Raw genomic sequence first — 23548 nt, forward strand, 5'->3', positions numbered from 1 at the left:
TTTTCTAGCTTAAAGTTCCCAGCTTGAAACTCTTTGTCAGGAAGTGGTATAGTTCTTCTTATATCAATTGCAGAAGATATTTCATAAATAACACACGGCACTCATACCAAATTAAGAAATGAAAAATAATGTTTACCGTCAGTCCACGTGGACTCTCATCTCCACTGTTTACCAATCAAAACATCGAATCGTAAACATAAATGCATTTGCATTGGTCGAAAAAAAATTAATGAAATTCGCATTAACTACGTGTGTAGCAGCTGAGAACTAAAGAAAAAGAAATAAGGAATGGAACGGAAATACGGGAGGAAAGATGCAATGAGGAGGTAGAACCCATATGGATAGAAAGGAGCTTATGCACTAACATAAACAAAAACTAAATTCAAATTTTTTAAAATATAACCACATAGAAATCTGTTCGAATCGATTCAGAATCGACACTAAGATTTTATTGATATTTGCGAACGGAGTGGGAGGTCGACAACAAATTGATATCTTCAGTAATAAAACAGAAATGACTACTAAGCCACAATATGTGCACAACCAATTATTGAAAATACTATCACGTTTTATGTTCTCTCTCCACAACGTGGTTGATTCATAGTTGCGAGTGAATAGTTTTGTCCAGTAATACAATTTTTAAACTATGTAAATAGTATATGACCAATCAACTATCCGTTTTTTCTTCTCTACATGTTTACGTAGATAGTGATTATAAAGACTATTTGAATGATAATTATAAACATTCAAACTATTTTTCAAATACCTGCATTAATCTTTTTGTTGTAATCTCCATCTTTTTAGATGAAGACCATTTGGAGAACATTCACTTTTGTTTCCTTGTATATAAAACAATGGAACGATTTCCTTGTTCGGTCACCTTTTTATGGCCAGTTAAAAAGTTGTCGATAATAGCATGTCATAACTTTCATATAAAGTGAAATTTTTCTTAAAGTTTCTATCCAATAAATACATTATTGAATATGTATATATAATTTACATATTCCTTCATGGAAATCAATGAATTACTATCGGGAACACCAATAATTTTCGATTTTGAAATAAAAATTTCACGGAGAAATCTCGTTTCATGATGTTATCAGTTTACTAATGTGTTTATTCTCTCTGAATTTTCCATGGATGTGTAGATTTTGAAAATGCTTCAGTACCTATATTTGGTTTTCTTATTAACTCAAATAAAATAAATATGTTTGCCAATTAGTTTTTTAGCCAAAGAAGAATGTTTTCGATTAGCTTGAAACCTGCACGGACAAGCAATTACTCCCATATTTAAATGAAATGTTGAGAAATTAGTCACGAACAATTATTATATATAATATTGCTCGCTTTTTGAGTGTGTATACGGATTTCAAGGATTATTAAGATCGTTATCTGATTTCCAATAACCAGTTTATTTTATAATAAGTACGTGACTCCACTTTATACATGGATGTTACATGGAGTTGTAAATTTATACAGTTTCTCACTTCATAGAACATTTTATATTTTTTCTTTTGGATTATTGTTTTATGTTCATTCCATTTGTTTTTGGTTATAGTGTGTCAAAAATCTTGTCTACAGTAAAAATGCATTATCAGCTAGTCCTCCTTCTCTTCCCATTATCGTCCGAAGGATATTCATATTCATTAAGGGTTTTTTTTGGTCTACCCATCTAGTCGGAGATGTGCCTCTTGCTGGTATGATTGACGCTAAGATCAGTGTGTTGTCGGCGTAGCGCAGGTTGTTGATCCTCTATCTGCCAACTGAAATTCCGTCTTGCCACTCATCTAGAACCTCTCTCATGTCGGATTCCCTATAAATGTTAATAAGGTAGGTGAAAGAATGCAACCCTGTCTAACACCTGCTGCCGTTCTGAAGTGCGTGAGTTCCGAAATTATTGTTGAAATTTGATAAACATAGTTTCGTTATCCTCGTTCGTACGCAGAAACCAAGTTACAGTAAAACTCTTTTTTGAAACGTGAACTTATATCGGTTATTCATTCTGACTCGAAAAGACACAACCGTCTAAAGCACAAATCTGCTACGTTTTAATCTTTTTCGACACCGTTGCCAGTCTTATGAGCGTTGCTGGACTTATACCGATTTTTCGAGAGCGTTGCCTGACTTACTACTTACCTTTGTATAGGAAAAATTTATAGTCAATATTGTACACTCTGCTAGTTGTTAAACAAGGTCGTTTCATAGTTTCGATAAAGTATGTTTTTAAGAAGAGACTTTGGGGACACTAACCCTTAATTCGCATAGACAACTTATTTTTAAGACAAGTTTTATGTGAGGTTCATTGAAATAATTATGGTGTTATTCACAATGACAGAGACAAAAATCTCAAAATCTTTCATTAACACAATTGGAAAAAAACATTAACAAACCACACACAAGGGGGTGCTATTTAGACCGAAGTAACATTGAGAAAAGACGTATTTTTGTCAAAAACTAGTTTCAAAATATTCTCCATTAAGATCAATACGCTTCTCAATGTATATTAACCAATTTTAGAAGCAACGTTTCCTCTCGATCTGAGGTAACTTCATAATATACGTTTCATTTCTACTGGCGTTGAACATGCAATAAAAAGTTATTGGGTACCAAATCAGGGCGATTTAGTGTATTACTGCGTATCAACTAAAAATGGCTAGTTAAAAATTCAACTGTTTGAGTAATAGTATGACAACTTGCATGTTCATGAAAATTAATTTTTGCCTATCTAATTACTTTTGGCAAACAAATGGTTGTACATCATTCGAAGTTGACCATCTTATTTTTGTAGAGTTTGGTTTCTCTTGAAAAACTCACGCAGTTGGTTTATTTTGAGGTTATATTCGTAAATCTATGATTCGATATCTGTATTATGCTATACACAACCTTCAGTGCAATTTTAGCAAATTTTTTCAACATTTCAATGCACCAGTAAATAGTTAAGTTTTATGGCAATTTAACACAATTTTGACCGGTCAATTATTATATATGAAATCTTCTTAATCATTATTTGATTATTATGATGATTATGATCAAAGATACTTAATCTTATGGTATGTCACACAATAATCTTGTTTGATCAGTTCTAGTACAGCATCGATGCTTCAGAAAAATTGCAGATTTTGGACGACCATTTCGGATTTCGTCCTTTAGTGAATATGTGCCACGTTTGAATCCATTGTACCATTTCTCCATCGTTTTGTAGGATGGGGCTTTATCGCTATATAGTCTCTATTAAGCATTCGCACTCAAATAACAATATCTTCAGGTTATTTTTATCAATGTAAAGTTCTCATCGGAAATGTCAATGACAGTCAGAAACAGTGTTGTCTATTAAGGAAAGAAAGTTTTTGTTTGCTTCAGATTTTATTTTAACATTGATATGACAGGTAATTCAATAGCAGAAATAACTGAAATAATTTTTTGATAACATAGATCAACAATAAAAAACATTTATTCAAGTAGTATTATCTAGCTATATTTTGAATGATTAATCAATATCATGTTCTATTCGTCGTAATATTTCCCGAGATTTCCGAAGATGACTTCATTACTGGATTAAAAACATTTCCATAATCTAAGAGACATGTGTATATACATAGTAATTAAACAAACAGCACCTGGATCGAATATAGAGATATAGAGACACTTTAGTCATTGCTGCGTATTTCATAAACCAAATGTGTTAACCAAATAGTAGAAACAATATCACAAATTATTTGATACGACGACTGTTCAACGTTCAAAAAGTAATTATAAATTTCGTAATAAATTACAGACACAAAGGTTTATTATTAAATGTATGCTAGCAGCATATTAAAACAATTTTATATTAAACCTTCCATTATTCAATGAACATATTCAACATTAATCATCTTGATAAATAGCTTTTAAAAATGGCGAGCAGAGACTTTTTGCTTTACATCTGACGCTCTCGCCGAAAAGTTGAAAAATACGAACACATTTCACAAGTGAACCGCACTGAATCGAGCATCAGCAAAAACGGGTTTATTGATTACTAGCTCAAAATACTTTGCAAATTTAAATGGAGCATTAAAAGTTTTCGGTTAGATCGTTTTTGAACAAAAATTTCATATGAATGAGTCACTTATTTATCTGGAATAATGAGAAAGCGTTCCATTTTGTTTATCAATTTCATTTGAGTGATGCTCTTATTTTAATGAATTTCTGTCAACTCTGACAGCTACAATGCTTGAAGTTTAAATATTTATGTATTATTGATCTGCCGTATACCATTCGGAAACCTCTAATAACATTTAGTTCTTGTGTGAAGTGGTAATTTCACTGGATAACTGTGAGTATGGGATAGTTTGTGATATTTTTGAAAAATTCTGACAGTAACCGAGGCTTATATAATTACTTCCACAATTTTTCTACCTCTTTTTATCGTGCTTTTTATTATGCTGTTCTCGATGTTGATTGAGCTACTACGCTTAATTTCCTCCTTTCCAGTTTTTTTTATAACTGTGATGCCACTACGCTCGATCACACAAATTATTGCCGATAATCGACGAAATCAATGACTCGTAGAAAGTTCGCAAACATACCAAATTTGCTTGTCCATAATTGCCAACTTTTAGTATGGTCGATTCACCATTCTGGTAATGTGATTTATTGAATAATATTATTTCTCCTCCGTATATTATGTGTTAGTTGTGGATAAAAAATTTGTAAAACGTTCATTTTATCGCATTAAGTGCGCTTATGATACATAGTATGAAATCTTGTTAAATAAACAAGAATTTACGAACTGATTATTTATTAGGTTTAATTCAACACTCTGGTCGTAACTACTTGAAATTGAACTTGTTCAATAGTAGTTCGAGTCGAGCAAAAATATTTAGAATACATTTTGGAACATATGAATATGCGCATGTCAATACATAATTTAGATCGTGTATACATCGTGATTTATTAGGTTGTGGAATATTTTTAGTAGATAGAGTATTTAGTCGGTAGTGGAGATAAAATGAATTGTCCAGTGAAACTATATGAAATCCAAAATGATGATTGTTCTATTTTCCTTACCTGTATAAACCTGGTATTCTCCAGCAGCAATTATTGGGTACTTGAACGTAATAGATACAAGTCATGTAGAGTGCACCAAAGTTCGGAATATGACGAGGGCATACTGCTGGAACAAATTTATTGTAATATATAACAGTCTACTTCCTCAGAAATATCTAAAACTGGCTAACCAATAATAGATGGAGCTACTTACCATTTTTTTTCTTTCCATTGCCAGCGTCGGCAGATTACATATGGCTCTTTGTCAGTTACATTATTATAGACAGATTGATGAATACTACTAACACCTCTATAATAATAGTAATAGTAATAATAAAGAACTAGGTGGCTCAGAATTCATCACTAGATGTACTATAAGTTTTGCATATTGTGATAAATACAAGCTCTGCTCCGATGTTTGATAAGTTGACCGAATATGTGTGGATTAGAATTAGAATGGCTATTATCATAAAAAACGCGGAATAGTTTTACTGCGCAACAATTCGTTGATGATGTGAGTGCTCAATTATCCGATACCAACTAGGCAAACAGTGCAGCGTTTAACAGCTCGTCTAAAAAATGATCGGTTAACACAAGATGCTATCATATGTGGTTGGCTTCGAAGCCGTTCTGGTGGGAATATTGTAGCTGTGGTTGTCGTCATACAAATAGGCCTTCAATGGCGGTGTCTTCATGAAACTCCATTTTAAAATTGTCAGTTAAAAAACTAAATTTCTATACTTACATTTGATGACAATTTCTTTATGAATCTCCATATTTTTAACGACTTTTGGATCAATCTTTTGATTTCATTGTCATAAGATCAGCTGAGTCATCTTTTGAAATTTGCGTTTCCTAAATATAGTTTATTATCTTCTTCTCTTCTTTTTTCTTCTTCTCTTCTTTCCAATTGTTCTTCTGTATTTCTACATCATGAGGATTGACCATAACTCATCCAACACTTTTCTATGAGATTTTCTTATTTTTAGTTCTCCGGTAATGTTTAGACTTGTCAGTTTTTAGCGTTAATCTATATATAGTAGATTGAAATGTGGAGAAAAAATGGAGGAAATAAAAAAGCAAGCTGTGATCAACTGTTTTACTTCTTACAAAAATTCAAATACACGCGAAGATGCGTGGAACGATGTATCACATCAATTAAAACTAATTTAGTATTATATACGAGGATATATTGAAAAACTCTTTGCTTACTATAGAACCAAACAAAATTTTAATGTCAAAATAATTTATTACTCAACATATTCTCCTCTTAATAGGATACATTTATTACAGCGAACATGCAACATCTCTAGACCTTTAAAAAAAGTTTCTTCTTGATCTGCAAACTAGACCTTCACCGCTTTTATTACCTCCTCGTTGGAAGAAAATTTACGAACTTTTAAACTTTTTTTCAGTTGAGAAAAGGGCGTTGTCCTGCAAAAACAAAACACCTTTGGATAGCTTTCCGCGTCTTTTCTCTTCAATTTTTTCCCGTAGAGTGGTGAGTAATGTCGAATGGTAATCTGCAGTTATTCTCCTACCCTTATCCAAAAAATCATTCATGCTTACTCCATGGCAATCCCAAAAAACTCAAGCAAGGATTTTTCCAGCAGATGTTTGGACACGAAACACGACAAGGTCTTGGTTAGGTGTCGCCATTTCATCGATTGTTGCTTTGTTTCTGGATCGTAGAAATGTACCCAAGTCTCATCCATAGTAACAATTCGGTTTAAAAAGTCTAGATCGTTTCCAAATCGAGCACAGATCGAACGCGATACTTTTACCCTTACACGCTTTTGGTCAACATTCGAACATTTGGGGATCCATTTTGCAGCAATTTTTCTCATGTTCAAATTAACGTGAACTATATGAAGAACGCGTTCGTATGAAATATTCAGTGCTTCTGATATCCGTTTTAGCCCAATTCGACGGTCTCCGTAAATCTGTTTACCTCTTAACCCTTTTAAATGCAGGTACTTGATGATGGCTCGATACTCCAATTTTTCGATTTTTACAATTTCGGCGGACATCTTTTTTCTTTTAATTTATTGCGTAGCTCTGGTTTACTTTTTTGACGTCAAACTTTACACTGACACTTCTAATAAGTTATTGTTGGTTGCTATAGTAAAGCAATATTTTGTTTATGCTTGGAACTGATATAGACTAACTAGATATCAATACATTCACGTACACATTAAATAATTACTATCAGTAAACTTCTTCTATTGATTCATTATTGATTCTCGACAATTTTAGGGTTACACATACAAGAAATAATTCAATGTTGTTTGACGTATACCTTGATCTGCCGTATTTGACGTACGTCAACCTGTCGTACGTCGCCGGACTCGATGGAATGTGGATTCAAATCCACTTTGTAAACCCAATAACAACTGATGACTTTGAGGTCGCTGCACACTTTTCATTGAATATTTTCATACGTTATTAATTTCATTAAGGTACATATTGATTCGTAGCTCTCTTTAAAATTTACTGCGCATCTTTTTGGTATAGATGGATTCTGATTCCCGTATTTCGAAGAATCAACGAATAGGCGCTATTCTGTCTTATCATATTTTTGATTTATAAAGTCTCTGGTTATCAGCAATATAACATAATTCTTCTTCTCTTTCCTCACTTCTGTTTCTGGACAAGATAACTTTCGTATATGGTGTTAACAAACCCCATTGTGATGGCGATCATCTAATTCAGCTCAAATGTGAAGTATTTTTATGAAGACGCAAATTTTCCGGATCAATGACAATAGATTTACCTTTCACATCACTATCATTGTCATCTTTTAATATATTTTGACTGCAATTAAAGTGTCAAATCTATATGGAAGGTCTTTCGAGTGCAAAAATCGGCTTAGTAACCGACACAACATTGGCACATAATTAATACTTATATACAAAAGAAGCAGTTGAGTTTTTCAGTTACTGAAATTGTATGCGTATGTATCAGGCAGCCATTTATTTATAATTATTTCCTTTATTTTATGTACTCTATATATATTCATGAATGGTGCTTCCTTAGGTTTAATAGGCGTTGCACGTGAAACGGGTTGAATAACTCCCCAAAGATAATACCAATTTATTATTAATAGATAAGCATGCTACACATGCAGCTTTGGATGACATAAATTTATGTAGATAAAACTAAATCACCATATTTGGATTTCCGGCACACACAAGCCATAGAATACACCCATTATATGTTCCTTTTTTTGGTCCCTTGCTTATTTATTCGGACAAACTTATTTAAAGTAGCATCAGGGCAAATGCTATAAATGGACTTAAGGCTTGTACAATGGAAGCTTTCAATTCCGATATCTTTTCTGGCCTAGATTTTATAGAAGCCAAAACCACAGACAAGTCTCTTGAAGCCCAAGAAAATCCAGATACTACTACAGCTGTTAAAAATGTTTTATGTGAAAGTGCAAATCTAAATAACACTCAGCCATCTACTAAATAATTAAGACAATTAGCCAGAACCAGAAAATAAGCCGTCAAACAGTGAAATCAAAAACCGTGAAGTGAAAAGTACTTAGTTCATCTCCAGAATCATTTTGTGAAGTTTAGATAATAGACACCGAATATGAAGTGGATATTATCAGCTCTGATGATGAAAAGAATTGCATTTTATATGTCGACGCGATGAAAAAATGAACTTTGGCATATGTGTGCCAAATGTGGAGAATGGGCTCATGCTGCGTGCACTGGACTAGACATGAAAGAAGGGTTTTGTGATTTATGTCAATAAGTTAAATGTTTAGTTATGTTAATATTTGCAACCATTTATTTTTTGTATTACGTACTGAATAATTATTTATTTGTTCAAATAAATATTTAACAACATTTATGTTTTTTCTTACGTTATTGATTAAATGGCAGTTGGGTATGTATAATATATCTACTTAACTTCGGATATTCGTCATTTTTCCCGCAAACAGAAGTCATCTCGGCCGCACATTAGGGTAAGATGTCGAACTTGCCATTTTTTAAGAAATGTTTGACATATTTAGTATTTTTTTTTGTATCAGGCTTAATCATTAGGTCTTATAAGTATTTACTTTATGTACTTTATAAAACGAATTATTAATAGATAAGACCTTTTACTATCTTCTGCATTGGTGAATTCCAACTCTTGATCATCTCCTCTATGTATATCTACTTTGATAACTATTATAATTGGTTCTTATGTAATTGAAATTCCAAGTTACATATTACTACTTTTATTCGTAACAATTCATCTTTACTTGGTTGATTCATCGAATAATCTATCATTTATAGGCTGGGAGCCGGTGACAGTGAAATTGCACTTACACGGATTCTAAAGGAATATATTATTTAATTATAGGTAGAAAATAAGCCCGGTGTGCCAGGTCTTATCCTGGCAAAAATATTATTAAAAATTTTTTATATTTTTAAAAATTCCTAATAATTTGCACTTACACGGATTGTCATGTTTTATATATCATTTTATTACAAATTTTATGTACTTTCTAAAAAACTTGGTGTGACAGCTCTCATCCTGACAGAAATGTTTGTCACACCGACTTTTAATAATGAAAGTTCATAAAATTTTGCACTTATCGCGGAATTGGTTCTAATCTTTACCTTTTTACTTCTACTCATGAAATATCTCGTTGTGACAGCTCAAAACTTGGCAAAAATATCTGTCACACCACTTTGAATTGTGGCTTCAACCCCTGAAAGTCATGAGAATGAAGCGTATTGAAATTTTTTTTAGTTCTCTTTTTAATTTTCAACACTAAATATAGTGTATGTCATCTACAATTCTTTCTCTTTTTACTTTCAACTGTAAAATTAAACTATCCTTACTATGTATAATATATTATACCTGAATTACCCTACAAGCCTTGAAAATGTTTAGTTCATCGTTGTCCCTTCAGTCAGTTGCTTTAGAGCCCTGTTGAACGTTACAACATTCCTACCGCTAAAATTCGTCTATTTACTATTTCAAAAATATCTGCTATTTAAACGATTTAAAACATTATTGCATTTTTTATCATTATTTCAAGATGAAGTACTTTGTTTGTGATAAAACTTATTCAGTGAATGAAAAAATTATTCCATTTGAAAATGAAGACAAACTGAAAAAATCTGAAATTTAAATATAGTGTGTGAATTTGGATGTTAATCATTTTAATGAAAATGGTAAAGAAATAGATATTATGAATGTGATGATAGAGATAATTCTGACTAAATTTATGTCTAATTTTAATAATAAATCTTGTTTGTATATAGCTTAATCGCAAGGTCTTCATTTTCTATTTGTCTTGTTCCTGTATTGATTAAGTAACTAATATATAGAAATTAACCAAATTGTGAATGAATGGAATGTTTAATTGTATAAATGAATGATAGCCTTCACCAATACATTTGAAAAAAATTTATGACTTTTACTTTCCTTCCTGGTATTAATTTATTTCGGTATGCATCATTCTCATGATTTTCAGGGGCTGAAGCCATAATTCAAAGTGGTGTGACAGATATTTCTGCTAAGTTTTGAGCTGTCACACCAAGATATTTCAAGAGTAGAAGTAGAAAGAAAGAGATTAGAAGCAAGAAAACCTAATTTCGCCATAAGTACAAAATTTGTTGAACTTTCATTATTAAAAGTCGGTGTGACAGACATTTTTGCCAGGATGAGAGCTGTCACATCAAGTTTTTTAGAAAGTACATAAAATTTGCAATAAAATGATATATAAAACATGACAATCCGTGTAAGTGCAAATTATTAGGAATTTTTAGAAATATAAAAATTTTTAAAAAATACTTCTGCCAGGATAAGACCTGGCACGCCGGGCTTATTTAGTACCTATAATTAGTATAACTTAGTAGTAAGAGCACAAATTAATTATACCGATGTATGGTAGTGACTCCTTTTTGAACCAATTCTATCTATTATTTCATATTCTTCAATATTTGCATCTTTTTTTCGGCCCATTCTCTGCTTGTTGGCTAAGTAGCTTCTTCTTCTGCTTTCTCTTTTCTTAAGACTTAGTCTTGTTTCTTCTATTATTCAGCCTCTCATAGAGGAAGGTCGGCCGAGAGATCTCCTTGAAGTTCGTTTTCCATCCTTTGCCTATTTAGCCCATAGATCTTCGATTATTCTGTCGATGTGGTCTTTCCAATATCCAATATTGTTTTTTTGTGTCCGCTCAAGTTTCCTCTGCTTATGTAATTATTGGTCTCATAGTTTTGTATATGCGGAATTTACTATTGGTGGACATGTATTTGTTCTATTACTATTTTGTTAACATTAATTAAGAGCTAATAAATTATTTTCTCTCATAATTTTGCTTCTTATTCGATATCTTAGACTCACTTTTTCAATAGTTCTCAATGTTTTCATCTATACTGCCCTCATCATGAACTTCGTTGTTTTTTGTGTCCGCTCGAGTTCTCCCTGCTTATGTAATGATAGGTATTGAAATTTGTATATGCGTTATTTACTCAATACCTTTTATCGCTATGTTTAGTGGTTATAGAAATACAATATGAAAATATTCTTATTTCAATTTAATCGATTAAATATCTAACAATTATTTGAAGATACTTTCTATTGAGATAAACGTCCACGGAAACTCTCGCTAACGCTGTCACAAGCTTTCGGTTTGGATTCTTTAATTAAACCACACACTGTAGCTAGACAATCTTGCCTTGCTTTGTTTTCAAGATTCTCATCAAAAACACCATTGAATCTAATGTTGGGTACATATGTCAATGGTGGATCCAGTTTCTCCTGTCTTTTAGCGTAAGCTAGTAAAAGATTGTCAGATAGAGTACTATATACACAGGAATTGATGTCATCAAATGATAATCCGATTTCGTTGGAACACTAAAATTGGAAAAAAAAGTATTAGTAGAAGTTCAAAGATCCCGTTAAATACTGTCCAGGTACTTATGGTACGAATTTATGAAATTATCGTAATGAAATTTAGAATTAGTTTTGAAGTACTAGAAAATCATGTTCAAAGAATCCGTTAAACTCGTACAATATACGTAATTGAAGTTAATAAATGCGTCTTAAAAACTAAAGTAACGCTCAGAGTTCTCAAAAATGTATGTGACATAAGAAAACTCCAACTAATTGTAAACAAAACATGCAAATGTCTAGCAACATCAAAGCCCTTACTACAATTAGCTTCAAAGACAACCTCTAAAGTGCTTAACGTGTGAAATACGAGACTTGCATTATTATTTCAGTTGTTCTCATTTGGTATAGTAAAGTACAAGATTTAATTTTTAAATAAAAGAGTTTCACGTATTGACAAATATATGGCTCCATGGCTTTCACGTCAATTATACATTAAAGCAATCAGAAACTAGAAATATTATATTATTATTGCAAAATTGATTAGTCTTCTCAGTGTACTAACAAGTTTGAACGTGCAGAAATAAATTTAGCAGATATTTTAACATATTAAGTAAGTACGACATTCATTTGATAATTCTGACATTTAAATTCCTTTCAAAGGTGGATTTTATTTTGCATGTTTGTAGTCTCACCCTAACATTCGTTAGAGGTAGCCACATAATTTGTAGAAATAAATGGCCATTTATTTATTTCTGCACAGATAGGGGTACCTTCGTTTTATTGCCAAAGTATATCAGAAAAAACTATCAAAAACTTATCACATTCTTAGGAAAACTCTAGAAAGGAAAATTTTCAGAATTCTTTTTAGTGTTTTATATATTTGTTAAGTAAAGTGTAAATTATTTGAAAAAATTAAGAACGTAAGAGACAGTATTCATTAATTTACCCCACGAATAGAAATAGTATAAATAAATAAGAAAAATATTATATTATTGTCTATTATAATACAATCAGTTCTTTTAACGATAGAACGCTGCTAAAAGGAACAAAATCCTATGTTAGTTTTTTCTTTCGCAGAATAAAACGACTATAAACTATTAAATGAAAAGCTTCATGGAAACCTAATGCTGAGACACTCTCAACTTTTCAACCACCGTTGTGTTTATGGCCCGCCGCCGTTACACACATTTCGCCGTTTTAAGCCATTATGAATTGTCTTGGTATAGTATTTATGCGTGAAATGTTTTCTCTCCCGTTGGTTAATGGTTTAGAGAAGTAACATATAAACTGAATACTGAAATGTCCGTACAATGGAAAACTCGACAATTTGTCGACAAACAATATTGTCAACAATAACTGATTTTTCAAAATTAGTTTGCTGCTGTATATAAAATATTATAAAAAAAATATTACCCACAGCATATAAATACCGGGCAAACACTTTCACATCAACTAGAGTATAAGTTCGAAAAACAGTCGGTGGTACTGGCAGGTCAACTAAAACTCTAATTCTAAATGTTTTATGTAAACATCTCGATTGCCATTTTGAATAAAAATCAACTGAAATATTGTTTTTCATTAATAATATGAACACTTTTTCAACACGGGAGTAACTTGTTATATATTAATTAGAGAATAATTTAATGACAAATTTTCGAGAAGGGAATCCCTCCATCTCAGTCCTTTAGATTATTAACTATGAGATAACTTCTGGAATAGGTGCATCATCGAAGATAATTTTGAAATATCGGTGAATTAGTAAGTGTTGTTAAGGAATGTGCCAGTATACCAACCTATTTTATATAAAACATCAATGAAGATGTGATTGAACAATTCCATAGAATAATAGCCATAAAAGAAGATATATTAGTGATCACAATATTCACACAAATGATTAGTTTTCATGGTCTAATAACAATATGTGATGCACAATTTTTGTGAACCTGTGATGAATTTTTGATTGAAATAATTAATAATAATGTAATTTAGCAAATATATTGTCAATTAATCAAACCTAAGGAAATTGAATTTCATGAATCCATATACCATTCTTCACACTTACTTCTCTAGCAACTTCCAAAGCATCTTCTTTCGAACTGTCGATGCTACAGTATATAAATCCAATCATTTTGGCTTGGGTGGTGTTTTGATTAATGGCGCAGGCATGTATTCTGTTTATAAGGCATTCTCTTTCGCCATGTTGACAATCAAACTCTACTGATCCATCATCATTCATCACATACTCCTGAAATACATTAAATAGTTTGATAATGTGGATTAATTCTCAATTTATGGATAAAAACAAAGTACTTTAAACAATGACTATGTATTATAACTCGACTTATCTACAAATAGCAAACAGATATTGCTTTACAATTCACTTGAAACAATAAACATCATTCATTAATCTGTTTATCTAGTAACTAAACACGTTCATATCCTTAAAAAACAGTCACATTTTATTTAATATGTCGTTATATTAAGTTGATGGACCAAATAGGAAGCAATAAAAAGTATAATTGTCTTTTTATTATTCTATCAGTAATGTTGATAGCATGAGACTCTAGTGCCACTTGCGCCGAACTATTAAACTTCATTCGAAATGATTTTCTAATCACGCCTACTGAAAACAGGCAACGGCAATTCAATTCACCTTCTTGAACTACTAACCTAGTAGGTTGTAAATTATATATTCCAGTTTTTCGTTGATAGAATCGTTCATTTTACAAAGCTGTGTGTTTCGTTCTGTCGTGCAGATATCTTGTGACAAATTGTCATTTCGGTGTTTGAGATCTATGATTTGTTCAAACACAGTTAAACATGCAGTTCATGCGTCCTTCATAAAAGATTACAATGGACCGCTGCTGCTTTTTTCGGAGGTAAAGTTGTTTAAAACGATTACAATTGAGTTCGATAAGGTCTTCGTGGATTACATGGAGAGCTGTGGTGATTAGGAGTTTAAATATCAAGTCTCGACTTAGATCGTTTATGCAACATGAGCGGGCGGTTATCTTTAGTGAAGGTTTACGTGAGGGAAGGACTAGAATCAAGTTACTTAAACTTCAGTTAGGGCCCTATAACAGTGATATTTTCCAGTAGATTGCATTTTGCTAAAGCTTCCTAAAGCTTCAGCAGCTTTGAGGGACCGTTTCGGTTACTCATTCCAAGAATACAGACGAGGTCGTCAACGGCCAATGGAAGGAAATATTGCCATGAAATTAGATGGTGTTAGACTTTCCCACAGACCATGGGTTTTTGGAGAAACGCATGGCTGCTAGCAGTGGTCAAAGCGTTTTGATGCGATCTATGATCCAATTGGCAAGAAAATACAACTCGTTCATTTATATCTATTATTTATTAATAATTTGCGTATTCCGATATTTACGGTAATCATTGTGATTTGGTTTTGCTATACCGAGTGGTGACTGGATTTCCGACCCCACTATTTTATATTTTGATTTGATTTTGAGAAAAAAAAAATACAAATAAAGTTAGGCATTTGTATCATGCAAATCTTGTATAAAAAACATTAATGTGTAGAGCACAAGTAGCGAGAGAAGAATATTCACAAAGTATTGAAGTAAACGTACATGCTGCTGTGCATTATCATCTTACTCTAATGCAAGGTAACTTAGACCCGAATTGGGTATTCATCCCCATGGGTTTTGAAGGAACTCAAGAAAGACATTTTGTTGAATTATTAGAAAATAATATCTGGACCAGTTATCATTATATACGATACTTGATCCAACAAATACGATCGATGGAAATTGATGATAATGTCGATATTGACTACATCTGATTACATTGGAGGAATAATGAAATATTTAGATTAGATAGAATGAGATTCTTCACAAACTAATGATGTCTATTAAACCAATCTTCTTATCATATTTGTCGGTATTGGTTATCCATTGAAAAATTATACTTATACTATAAGATACAGGTTTATAAGGTACTGTAACGTGTAATGTTCTATATAAACGTTACAGCAAAAGTAGATTCGGAGAAAAAATATTTCAAACAAACCTAATTTGTCTTAGAAATACCTTCAATGTAACACATTATGGCTATGAGGATTTATCGAAAAAAGGTCTATCGAATCATTTATTTCTATATATGAGTCTTACAACCTATTGATAAGAGAGAATAAATAAGATAAGAGATGATAAATATCTACGTACATTCTATGAAATATCTTTCAGATATTTCTTAGATATATTATAGATTTCATTGTTAATTAGTATCTGTCTAATTTCCTATTCAAACATTTCATCGTATTTTCTCGTCCAGGTATAACGAAAGTTATTTTTAGACAACTATGAAGTGGATATTGATTCCATTGCCACATTCATTAATTCATTTGTTTATCTATTCGTATGATATTTCTTTGCATATCATAATCTTTATGATATCATGATACTTTTAGCCGCATCTTTATAATAGAATTGAAAAAGCGAACATACTGTCCTAGGCAATTTAGTGTATAGTTCTCTACAGTCACTTCACATGTTAATAGAGAAAGTAAGATGTCAGTTCGATGGAAATTGGACTTTTCAGAGGTTACTTAAACTTTAGCTAGGTACAAAAATTATATTTTCATGTTTCAAATGTCATATACAAATCTGATAGATAAATAAGTTTTAGCACTCATATAGGGAAACATGTTTAGAGTGTTGCTTTATCGTTACATTCTACATGAAAAAACAATTATAGTAACCTAGAAGAAATTACGTAAATATTATTTTGAATGTGCTACGTTTTATGGAATGATTTGTGAGTGGTTATATGCTTAAAGAAGAGGCTGATGCTGAACATCAGGATTCTTTATTCACTGTAACTTTATCTATATTGACTAATAAAATTCGTTCCCTTGTACATACCGTCGAATAAAATTACATGAGATAGCCGATGAAGTAGATATTTCAACTCAACAGGTATGTTTGGATATCTTCAAACTTACTCTAAGTAAATTATCCTGACTGAAACTTGGGTACACCATTGTAATCCAAAAACAAAAATAGTGTTAAGAACAATGGACTTATCTGAGAAACGTGCTCCGAAGTAAGAAAACACCGTTTTTGTCGATAATAAGGACATTAACACCGGTTTACATTTCCAAAAGTATAATCTTCTGTTATTTATTTATTTTCTGATTAATTTTGTTGCCGGACAAAAAGGAACACGAACTCATTTTAGAAGAAAATTGTTTTATTCAATGACGGCAACGCGTCCGCCCATTCGTCGTCTATTGTTTTAGACAAATTAGATAAACGATTTTATGATTTATTTCTTAAACCTCCACATTTACCTAATGTGGTTTCCTCGAACCACTCTATGTTTCCAGCAGAAATGGCTCGGCGGAAAGGTGTTTCAAAAAAATGAAGAGGTGAAATAGATGTTTATCATTATCAAAATAAGATTCAAGGAAACTCTTATGTTTTGGTTGCTTGCAACAGGAAAAAGTTGAAAACTTTGTTTTTCTATAGAAAAAGACTTACAAAAGTGGATTCACGTTTAAAAATAGGAATTAAGTAGAAATATTTAGAAAAAAAACGTGATAGTCATATAAACAATGAGTTTGATTTTTGTCTTTAAGTCTTATTAGTTGTTCCAAAATATTCGGCAATATCAGTAACAGGCTTGTGGAAAAGTTGTGATGATAATATTGAATAGTTTATTACTTATGGATAAAAAATACCAAAAAATTATTTGTGGTCTTAATGTTGGTCGTTAAATGGTCGTTATGCTGACATTTTTCCATCTACTGGTTATTTCTATTTTATGTAGGGTGAAAGGTATTTCACAAATGCAGAATTCTTTATAACAATTCCTTTACTACAAAAAGAAACATTTAAATTATTATATGGATTGTTCAAATGATCTTTATTAACTTACATACCGTGATAAAATCTATCTTCCAATATTTCGCAGACATTTGAAGTCAATAACTGACATTCTCGAACTTGAATATTGGCACCAGAAAAAGAATGTCCTATTGTTTAGATCTGTCGATCATAAAAGTGATTCTGATGTTATCGGACTGGTACAGCAAAATTTAGTGGTGCATCATCTTATTAAAAATATATTTCACTTTCCACATGTGAAATTTCAACTTTAGCCATCTAGATTATCAGAAATAATGAAAGGCCTGTAATGTGGCCCGAACATTACTTTCAATAAATAACTGTGGATTTATTTACATTTCCAATGGAGGTGAAATAAAAAACCAAAACGTTAAGATTGAAACAAAGATATTTTTTTTTCTGTCCAATATTAGACGAGTACATAAATGTTGAGTGGTTTTATTCATTTGTGATTTAGTTCCGGATATTATTTTTCTCCAAATATTCCTGAATAATTTCTAGTCAGGCAACTATTGAACGGTACAGAGGTTCATGACTAAAAAAGAAAAAGTACCAAGTTTGTTAAAAACCTCGAAAACTACCTTTCAAACGCCATCAAAGACATTTTCTTCATGATAGTCAACCACCTTTTTCAGCAGAAAATTTCTTGTCCTTTTGTTTAGACAAACTTTGGAGATGTTATGGAGGTATTTATAAAGTACGCCGCAATGATCACTGGCTTCATATGAATTTGAAAATATGGATTTATCTTGCAATTGCATAATTCAAATGAGTGGTGAAATACTTACAGCGTTTCCATATGGTATCAAATCGATCAAAATAGTTGCATCTGCATCAGAACCTAGAGCTTCGTATGTCGGATATAATTGGTCTGCTATGAATTGATGACAAAAGGTGCATAAACCTTCATAATAAAGTTCTAACTTCACTGGATCCTGGAATCAGTTAATCGATTTTATATTCAATGTAGATATTAAATAGGCATACATAAAATATCTCCGATATTCGTTTCAACTTTCAATACCGCATTTACATTACATTTTACCAATCTGGATGTACATTACAACCATGAATCCAACAAGAATATTTTATCAGACGATGGTAATATTTATTTCATTGCATACTAAATAGGAATTAAGAACTGGTTTCCAAAATAATTGAGCTAAAGAAGACAATCCAACTTGATATTTGACAGTATTTCTTGTATACTTTCTAAGGCATTGCAGAAATACGTCGATTTTTTTCAAAAAGACCCATTTATACAACACATATGTTTGTCATTTATCAATTCCTTCTTTACCAAATGTGTTTGAGAATATTTTCTTCTGCTAATTGTATATGGTGGAACCCGTTGACGACGTTAAATGTGGAGAAGTATTTCTAACTTATCGCGGATGTCTGTGGTGTTAGAAATTGGATCATCTACAGAGGGTGTCTTATAAGTAATGTCGGTTTTCATATATCATACGCCTCAATTTAAACATGTCGTAACTTGTTAAGACTAGTAGCTAATTCTACTTTTCATCTTTCTCTCTTCGTTTTCTGACGACGCAGTACGTTTTCATAGTAAATATAGCGATAAATATGAAATTCCTGTATTGTAAAGACATTATTGAAATTAAAAGCTCAAAGCATTCGTGATAGGAAAGTATATATGTGGAATTGAAGGGAAAGAAAAAGTTATGAGCGAGTAATTCAGTGTTGGATTAATCATGTTAATAGTGGAAAATAGTAGATATTGGACGCTTTAAGATCTTTCTTGCTCAGGTTGTCCATCTGCATAAAATATTGGATTCATGATCATTTTATTAGACGAAGTGTTATTTGCGATAAAAAATAGATTTATCTCAACAATTTGCACAAGAAAAATCAGTGGTTAGAAAGTCTTGTTGTGTATCTGGTGGAATTATGAAGGTTTAATGTACTACAAAATCATGCAAGATGGTCAATGTGTTACTGCCGATATAGTGAATTTCTTTTGCAAATGTATCAGGTTTTATTAGAGAAATATTCACATTTAATTAACCAATATTCTTCGAAAGTTACGAGGAATAATTTCGGAGAACTCGAAGGTATTGAACTCCTACCACATTTAGCATTTAATCCGGACCTTACACTATCGGAGTATTATTTATTCAGATCTATGGCGGAAATCTTGGGAAGAATTTGAATCCAAGGAGATGTTTGAAATGCATTGCGACAATTTCTTTCATCTAAGCCCAAATAATGATATCAAACATCTCCCAACGTTGGGTTGCAACCGTAGAATCCGATGGACCGACATTATTTATGAGATACGCTCTATATAACGAATATCTATTAGCAGGAGATAAAAAATGATAATTTTAAATCGATTTCTGATTTTCTAACTGGACCTGTTACTTGTATTTTATTATTTCGTCTGTAATACCTTTAAAAGTAACACTTTGTTTCTCTTATTTACGTGTGATGGCACCTTGGGATTCTTTATCGGTATTTGGAACTGAGTGATTTTTTGTGATTCGAATTGAATATAATTGGCTTGTAGAAATTTGAGATTATCAAAACCTATGAAACTATTGAATTTTTTTTTGAATTTACTCGAGTAGATGTAGAAATTGAAATTTCCGTTCTTACGGAATTCCTTAAATTTGGGTAAGTGCAATAATATTGTAAATAATTTTGGAAGATGAAGGTTGCAATAAAAGACTCGTATTTGATACTATCATGAAAATACTCGGAAAGATTTGGTAACACTAGCATCGACAAGGAGCTCAAGAAGCGATTTAGATACTTATAAGGAATAGCTTTTTTATCTTGGTAAGAGTGTAGCTCTGTAGAAATTATCGAAAATACTTCCATCTTAAAATCCGTTCGGGTCATAATAATAGTTTCCGTTAGGTTATTCATTGTTGGAAACTAATGTAAATCTTAGTTTGTTTTGTTGTTTCTGATGTCTCCAAAATTTCCGTGCTTGGTTTCAATTCTGTGTTGTAGCGTCTATTACTCTAATGGTTTCGATCTTGAAACCTACTGAATTGATGATTATTACCAGGAAATTGTTGCGGAAACCTTATAATTGTATGAAATGGATTGATGAGTGGTTACCATTTTGAAGACCTAAGAGGAGTTTAAATTAATAACGCTGTTGTGGAGCTCAATTGAATTGGATATTTTATTTAGATTTTTCGTCCTACATAAAATGCATCACAACTATTTGCAATAAACAGTATTCGACAGTCCAGTTTCATTAGATGCGATTGTGTTTTTTGTTGCTGCTTTGTCCGCCCAATAATAAAACTAAAGCAATGTAACTGATTCCTCGTGTAACTTAATTGCTGAATTGTTTAATTTGAAAATATATGAAATCTATAGGTGTAGTTGTAATTAGTCGACTCGTCACCCTCTTTAGTATAACGTCTTATTCGAATATAAATTAACTGGAGAAAAGTTTAAATACTTCGGCGAAACAAACAACAATAACAAGAAACAACAATTAATGGATAAATTGTTGACAGAGTAGTTAAGATCATAGTTTGGATATTTTTTTCATTTTTTTATTCTACATACAATTAATTTGTGTTGTGGTATCAATTTCGTAATATATTGGAATCAATTTACGATAGAAAGCGACTTAGTAAAATAATATAAGTTGTTACCTGTATACTGAATCCAATACAGAAAGCAAAAATTAAAAAACATAAATTTTTTGTGAAAAACATTTTGTTCTATTATTGAAATATTGTTAGGAACTAAGGTTGTAATATTATCAATGATTTTTCAATGAATTTATAACAAATCATATATTTTCAAGTGGTTTGGAGATCAAAATAATGTAGAAATTGATATTAAATTTGGTTACGTACGCAAAATCATTGAACGTTAATATAAATGGTTGACGACTATATAGCTGTTTTTTAAGTCTACGTGATCTGTATCAAATACATTGATATGTGAGTTTCATTGGCATAGGTGCTTTACAAGTATGAAAGCAAAAATAAGTAATTATAATAATTTGTATGGAAGTAAATAGTTGGTATATTTATTAGGAGCTACTGAAAATACTTTCGTAGTTCCCGTTTAGTTGAATTTAGAATTTTGGTTGTTGTTTTGATCGAATACCTGTTGTTTGCTTTAGTTATAATGAATTAAATTGAATGAGAGTTTCATATTAGTTGAATCAATTTTGTTATCTGGGAATTGAATTTACTAGGGTATTTCAAAATTTGCTAATGTTTGTAATGTTTTTAGCCTTGACAAAGATCAAATAAAATATTTATTTTGAGTCCTCCATCCGCAACCAGTCGAAATTGTTTGCAAAAACTTTTTTTTTTTAAAATGTAGGATATATTTGAGTATATCCACACATGCTTATACGTCCAATAAAAACGATGGCCACGTGAAACTTATCTTATGCCACAAGAAAAAGAAAATAATTCATGGAAAATAACATTTTCAAGATTTCATCCCTGGCGCAGATATACATCCTCAAGACTAAACCAGGAAAGTGCAATTCTCTCTGTGGTGGAGTGATATTCTCAATAACTTCACAGAGTATTTCTTACAACAGGTATAAATTTCTTGAGATTGTGCTGGGCCCTTTGAAGTAAGTTTATACAAAAAACCCACGGGGCTAAATCAGGACATTTTTTGGCAGCTAGATGATATCCTTCTCTCTAGAGGACTATGGAAGACCAGTACTGTTTAGAAAAAAAGACCAAGACGTCCATTGTAGTTTATACTGTTACTTTATGATGGTGTAGTATTATTTGATGATTTTAGAGAGAAAGTTACAAAAATATTTAGGTGGAAGTGCTCCTTTTCTTCAAATAAAATACCGTTGAAAGTTTCGAAAGTATCAAATACTAAGTGGATAATCTTCCTATTTCAAGACTCTACCAACTGAATTTAATAAGAGCGGAAGTTAAATCTCTTGTTCGTATGTTGTAAACAATTGGTTCTGATACATTCAAAGCCGCTGTATTTTTTAGGAATCGCGAATCGTCATTGCTTTACGAACACGACGATATTTAATGGATTTCTCTTAGTCGTCCGACTACTTGTAAGATTAATATTCATAGTAATGCCTTCTCGTTCAAATTTATCAACACATTATATATAGTTTACCTTACCAAAGATACATCGTTCATGTGTTAGTTGTAATGGGCTCGATATAGATGACTTTAATTATATGCAGACCCTCTTGATCCAACTATTTCATTAACATTTCACAAATAAATGAGAAAAAACTTCTGGGTATCTGCGTATGATATCACAATTGTAGAGAATGGTGTTGTAAAAGATTTCATAGGTCAATTAAATGAAACGTTCAGTTTCGAAAAAATTTTTATTTGATAGTTTTTGATTTTTTTAATCCCAGGAAACTACAAGGAATATCCTGTTATAATAATAAACAAAATAGTCTGTTATTAAATCAAGAAAATGGATTCTCAAATGCGAATCTTTCGGGTAAAATGGCTAGAACTCAGTTGCGTGACCAGAATTTTGCTCTGGGAGGAGGGCCAGGACATAAGTCAACAGAACCTCTCGATGGACTGGGAGGTGTGTAATACAAACAAAATAGATTTACCAAAATTTGATACTAGAATTATTTAATTTTTTTTATAGAACATTATTACATTTTTTAGCTCTGTTGGCACGTCCCTGCTGGAGCTTAGGGGATGACAATTGCATTGCAGCTTTGAAAGATCGTAACTTATTTTTTCTCAAAAAACAATTCGCAGTATAGATGATCTTCTGTATCTATGGCTTGCTCACCGAATTTGTAGTCAACATCCTCTACTAATTCTCTTTCTCTTTCCTCACTTCTG

General features: G+C 31.7%; 2 protein-coding genes across 7 annotated transcripts in view; one reads left to right on the top strand and one right to left on the bottom strand.

Moving 5' to 3' along the window:
* LOC130904206 (alpha-catulin) overlaps positions 1 to 23548 on the top strand; it is a 193750-nt gene that overhangs the window by 16090 nt on the left and 154112 nt on the right. The window lies entirely within an intron of this gene.
* Positions 11559 to 21506, bottom strand: LOC130904208 (gamma-interferon-inducible lysosomal thiol reductase-like). Its single transcript, XM_057816839.1, has 4 exons — positions 21377 to 21506; positions 18527 to 18673; positions 13934 to 14116; positions 11559 to 11892 (listed from the first exon to the last, which is right to left on the bottom strand). The coding sequence occupies exons 1-4, from the start codon at positions 21437 to 21439 to the stop codon at positions 11614 to 11616; spliced, it is 672 nt and encodes a 223-aa protein (XP_057672822.1). The 5' UTR covers positions 21440 to 21506; the 3' UTR covers positions 11559 to 11613.

This window comes from Diorhabda carinulata, chromosome 2 (genome assembly GCF_026250575.1).
Source record: "Diorhabda carinulata isolate Delta chromosome 2, icDioCari1.1, whole genome shotgun sequence".
Lineage (NCBI taxonomy): Eukaryota > Metazoa > Arthropoda > Insecta > Coleoptera > Chrysomelidae > Diorhabda > Diorhabda carinulata.

Bases quoted from the DNA above. Each gene is read 5' to 3' on its own strand.
- LOC130904208 (XM_057816839.1), bottom strand. From the start codon at position 21,439: ATGTTTTTCACAAAAAATTTATGTTTTTTAATTTTTGCTTTCTGTATT. The intron at 18,674-21,376 runs GTAACAACTTAT...AACTGATTCCAG, and splicing joins GTATTGGATTCAGTATACAG to GATCCAGTGAAGTTAGAACT. The intron at 11,893-13,933 runs GTAAGTGTGAAG...TTCCAATTTTAG, and splicing joins CTTTGGAAGTTGCTAGAGAA to TGTTCCAACGAAATCGGATT.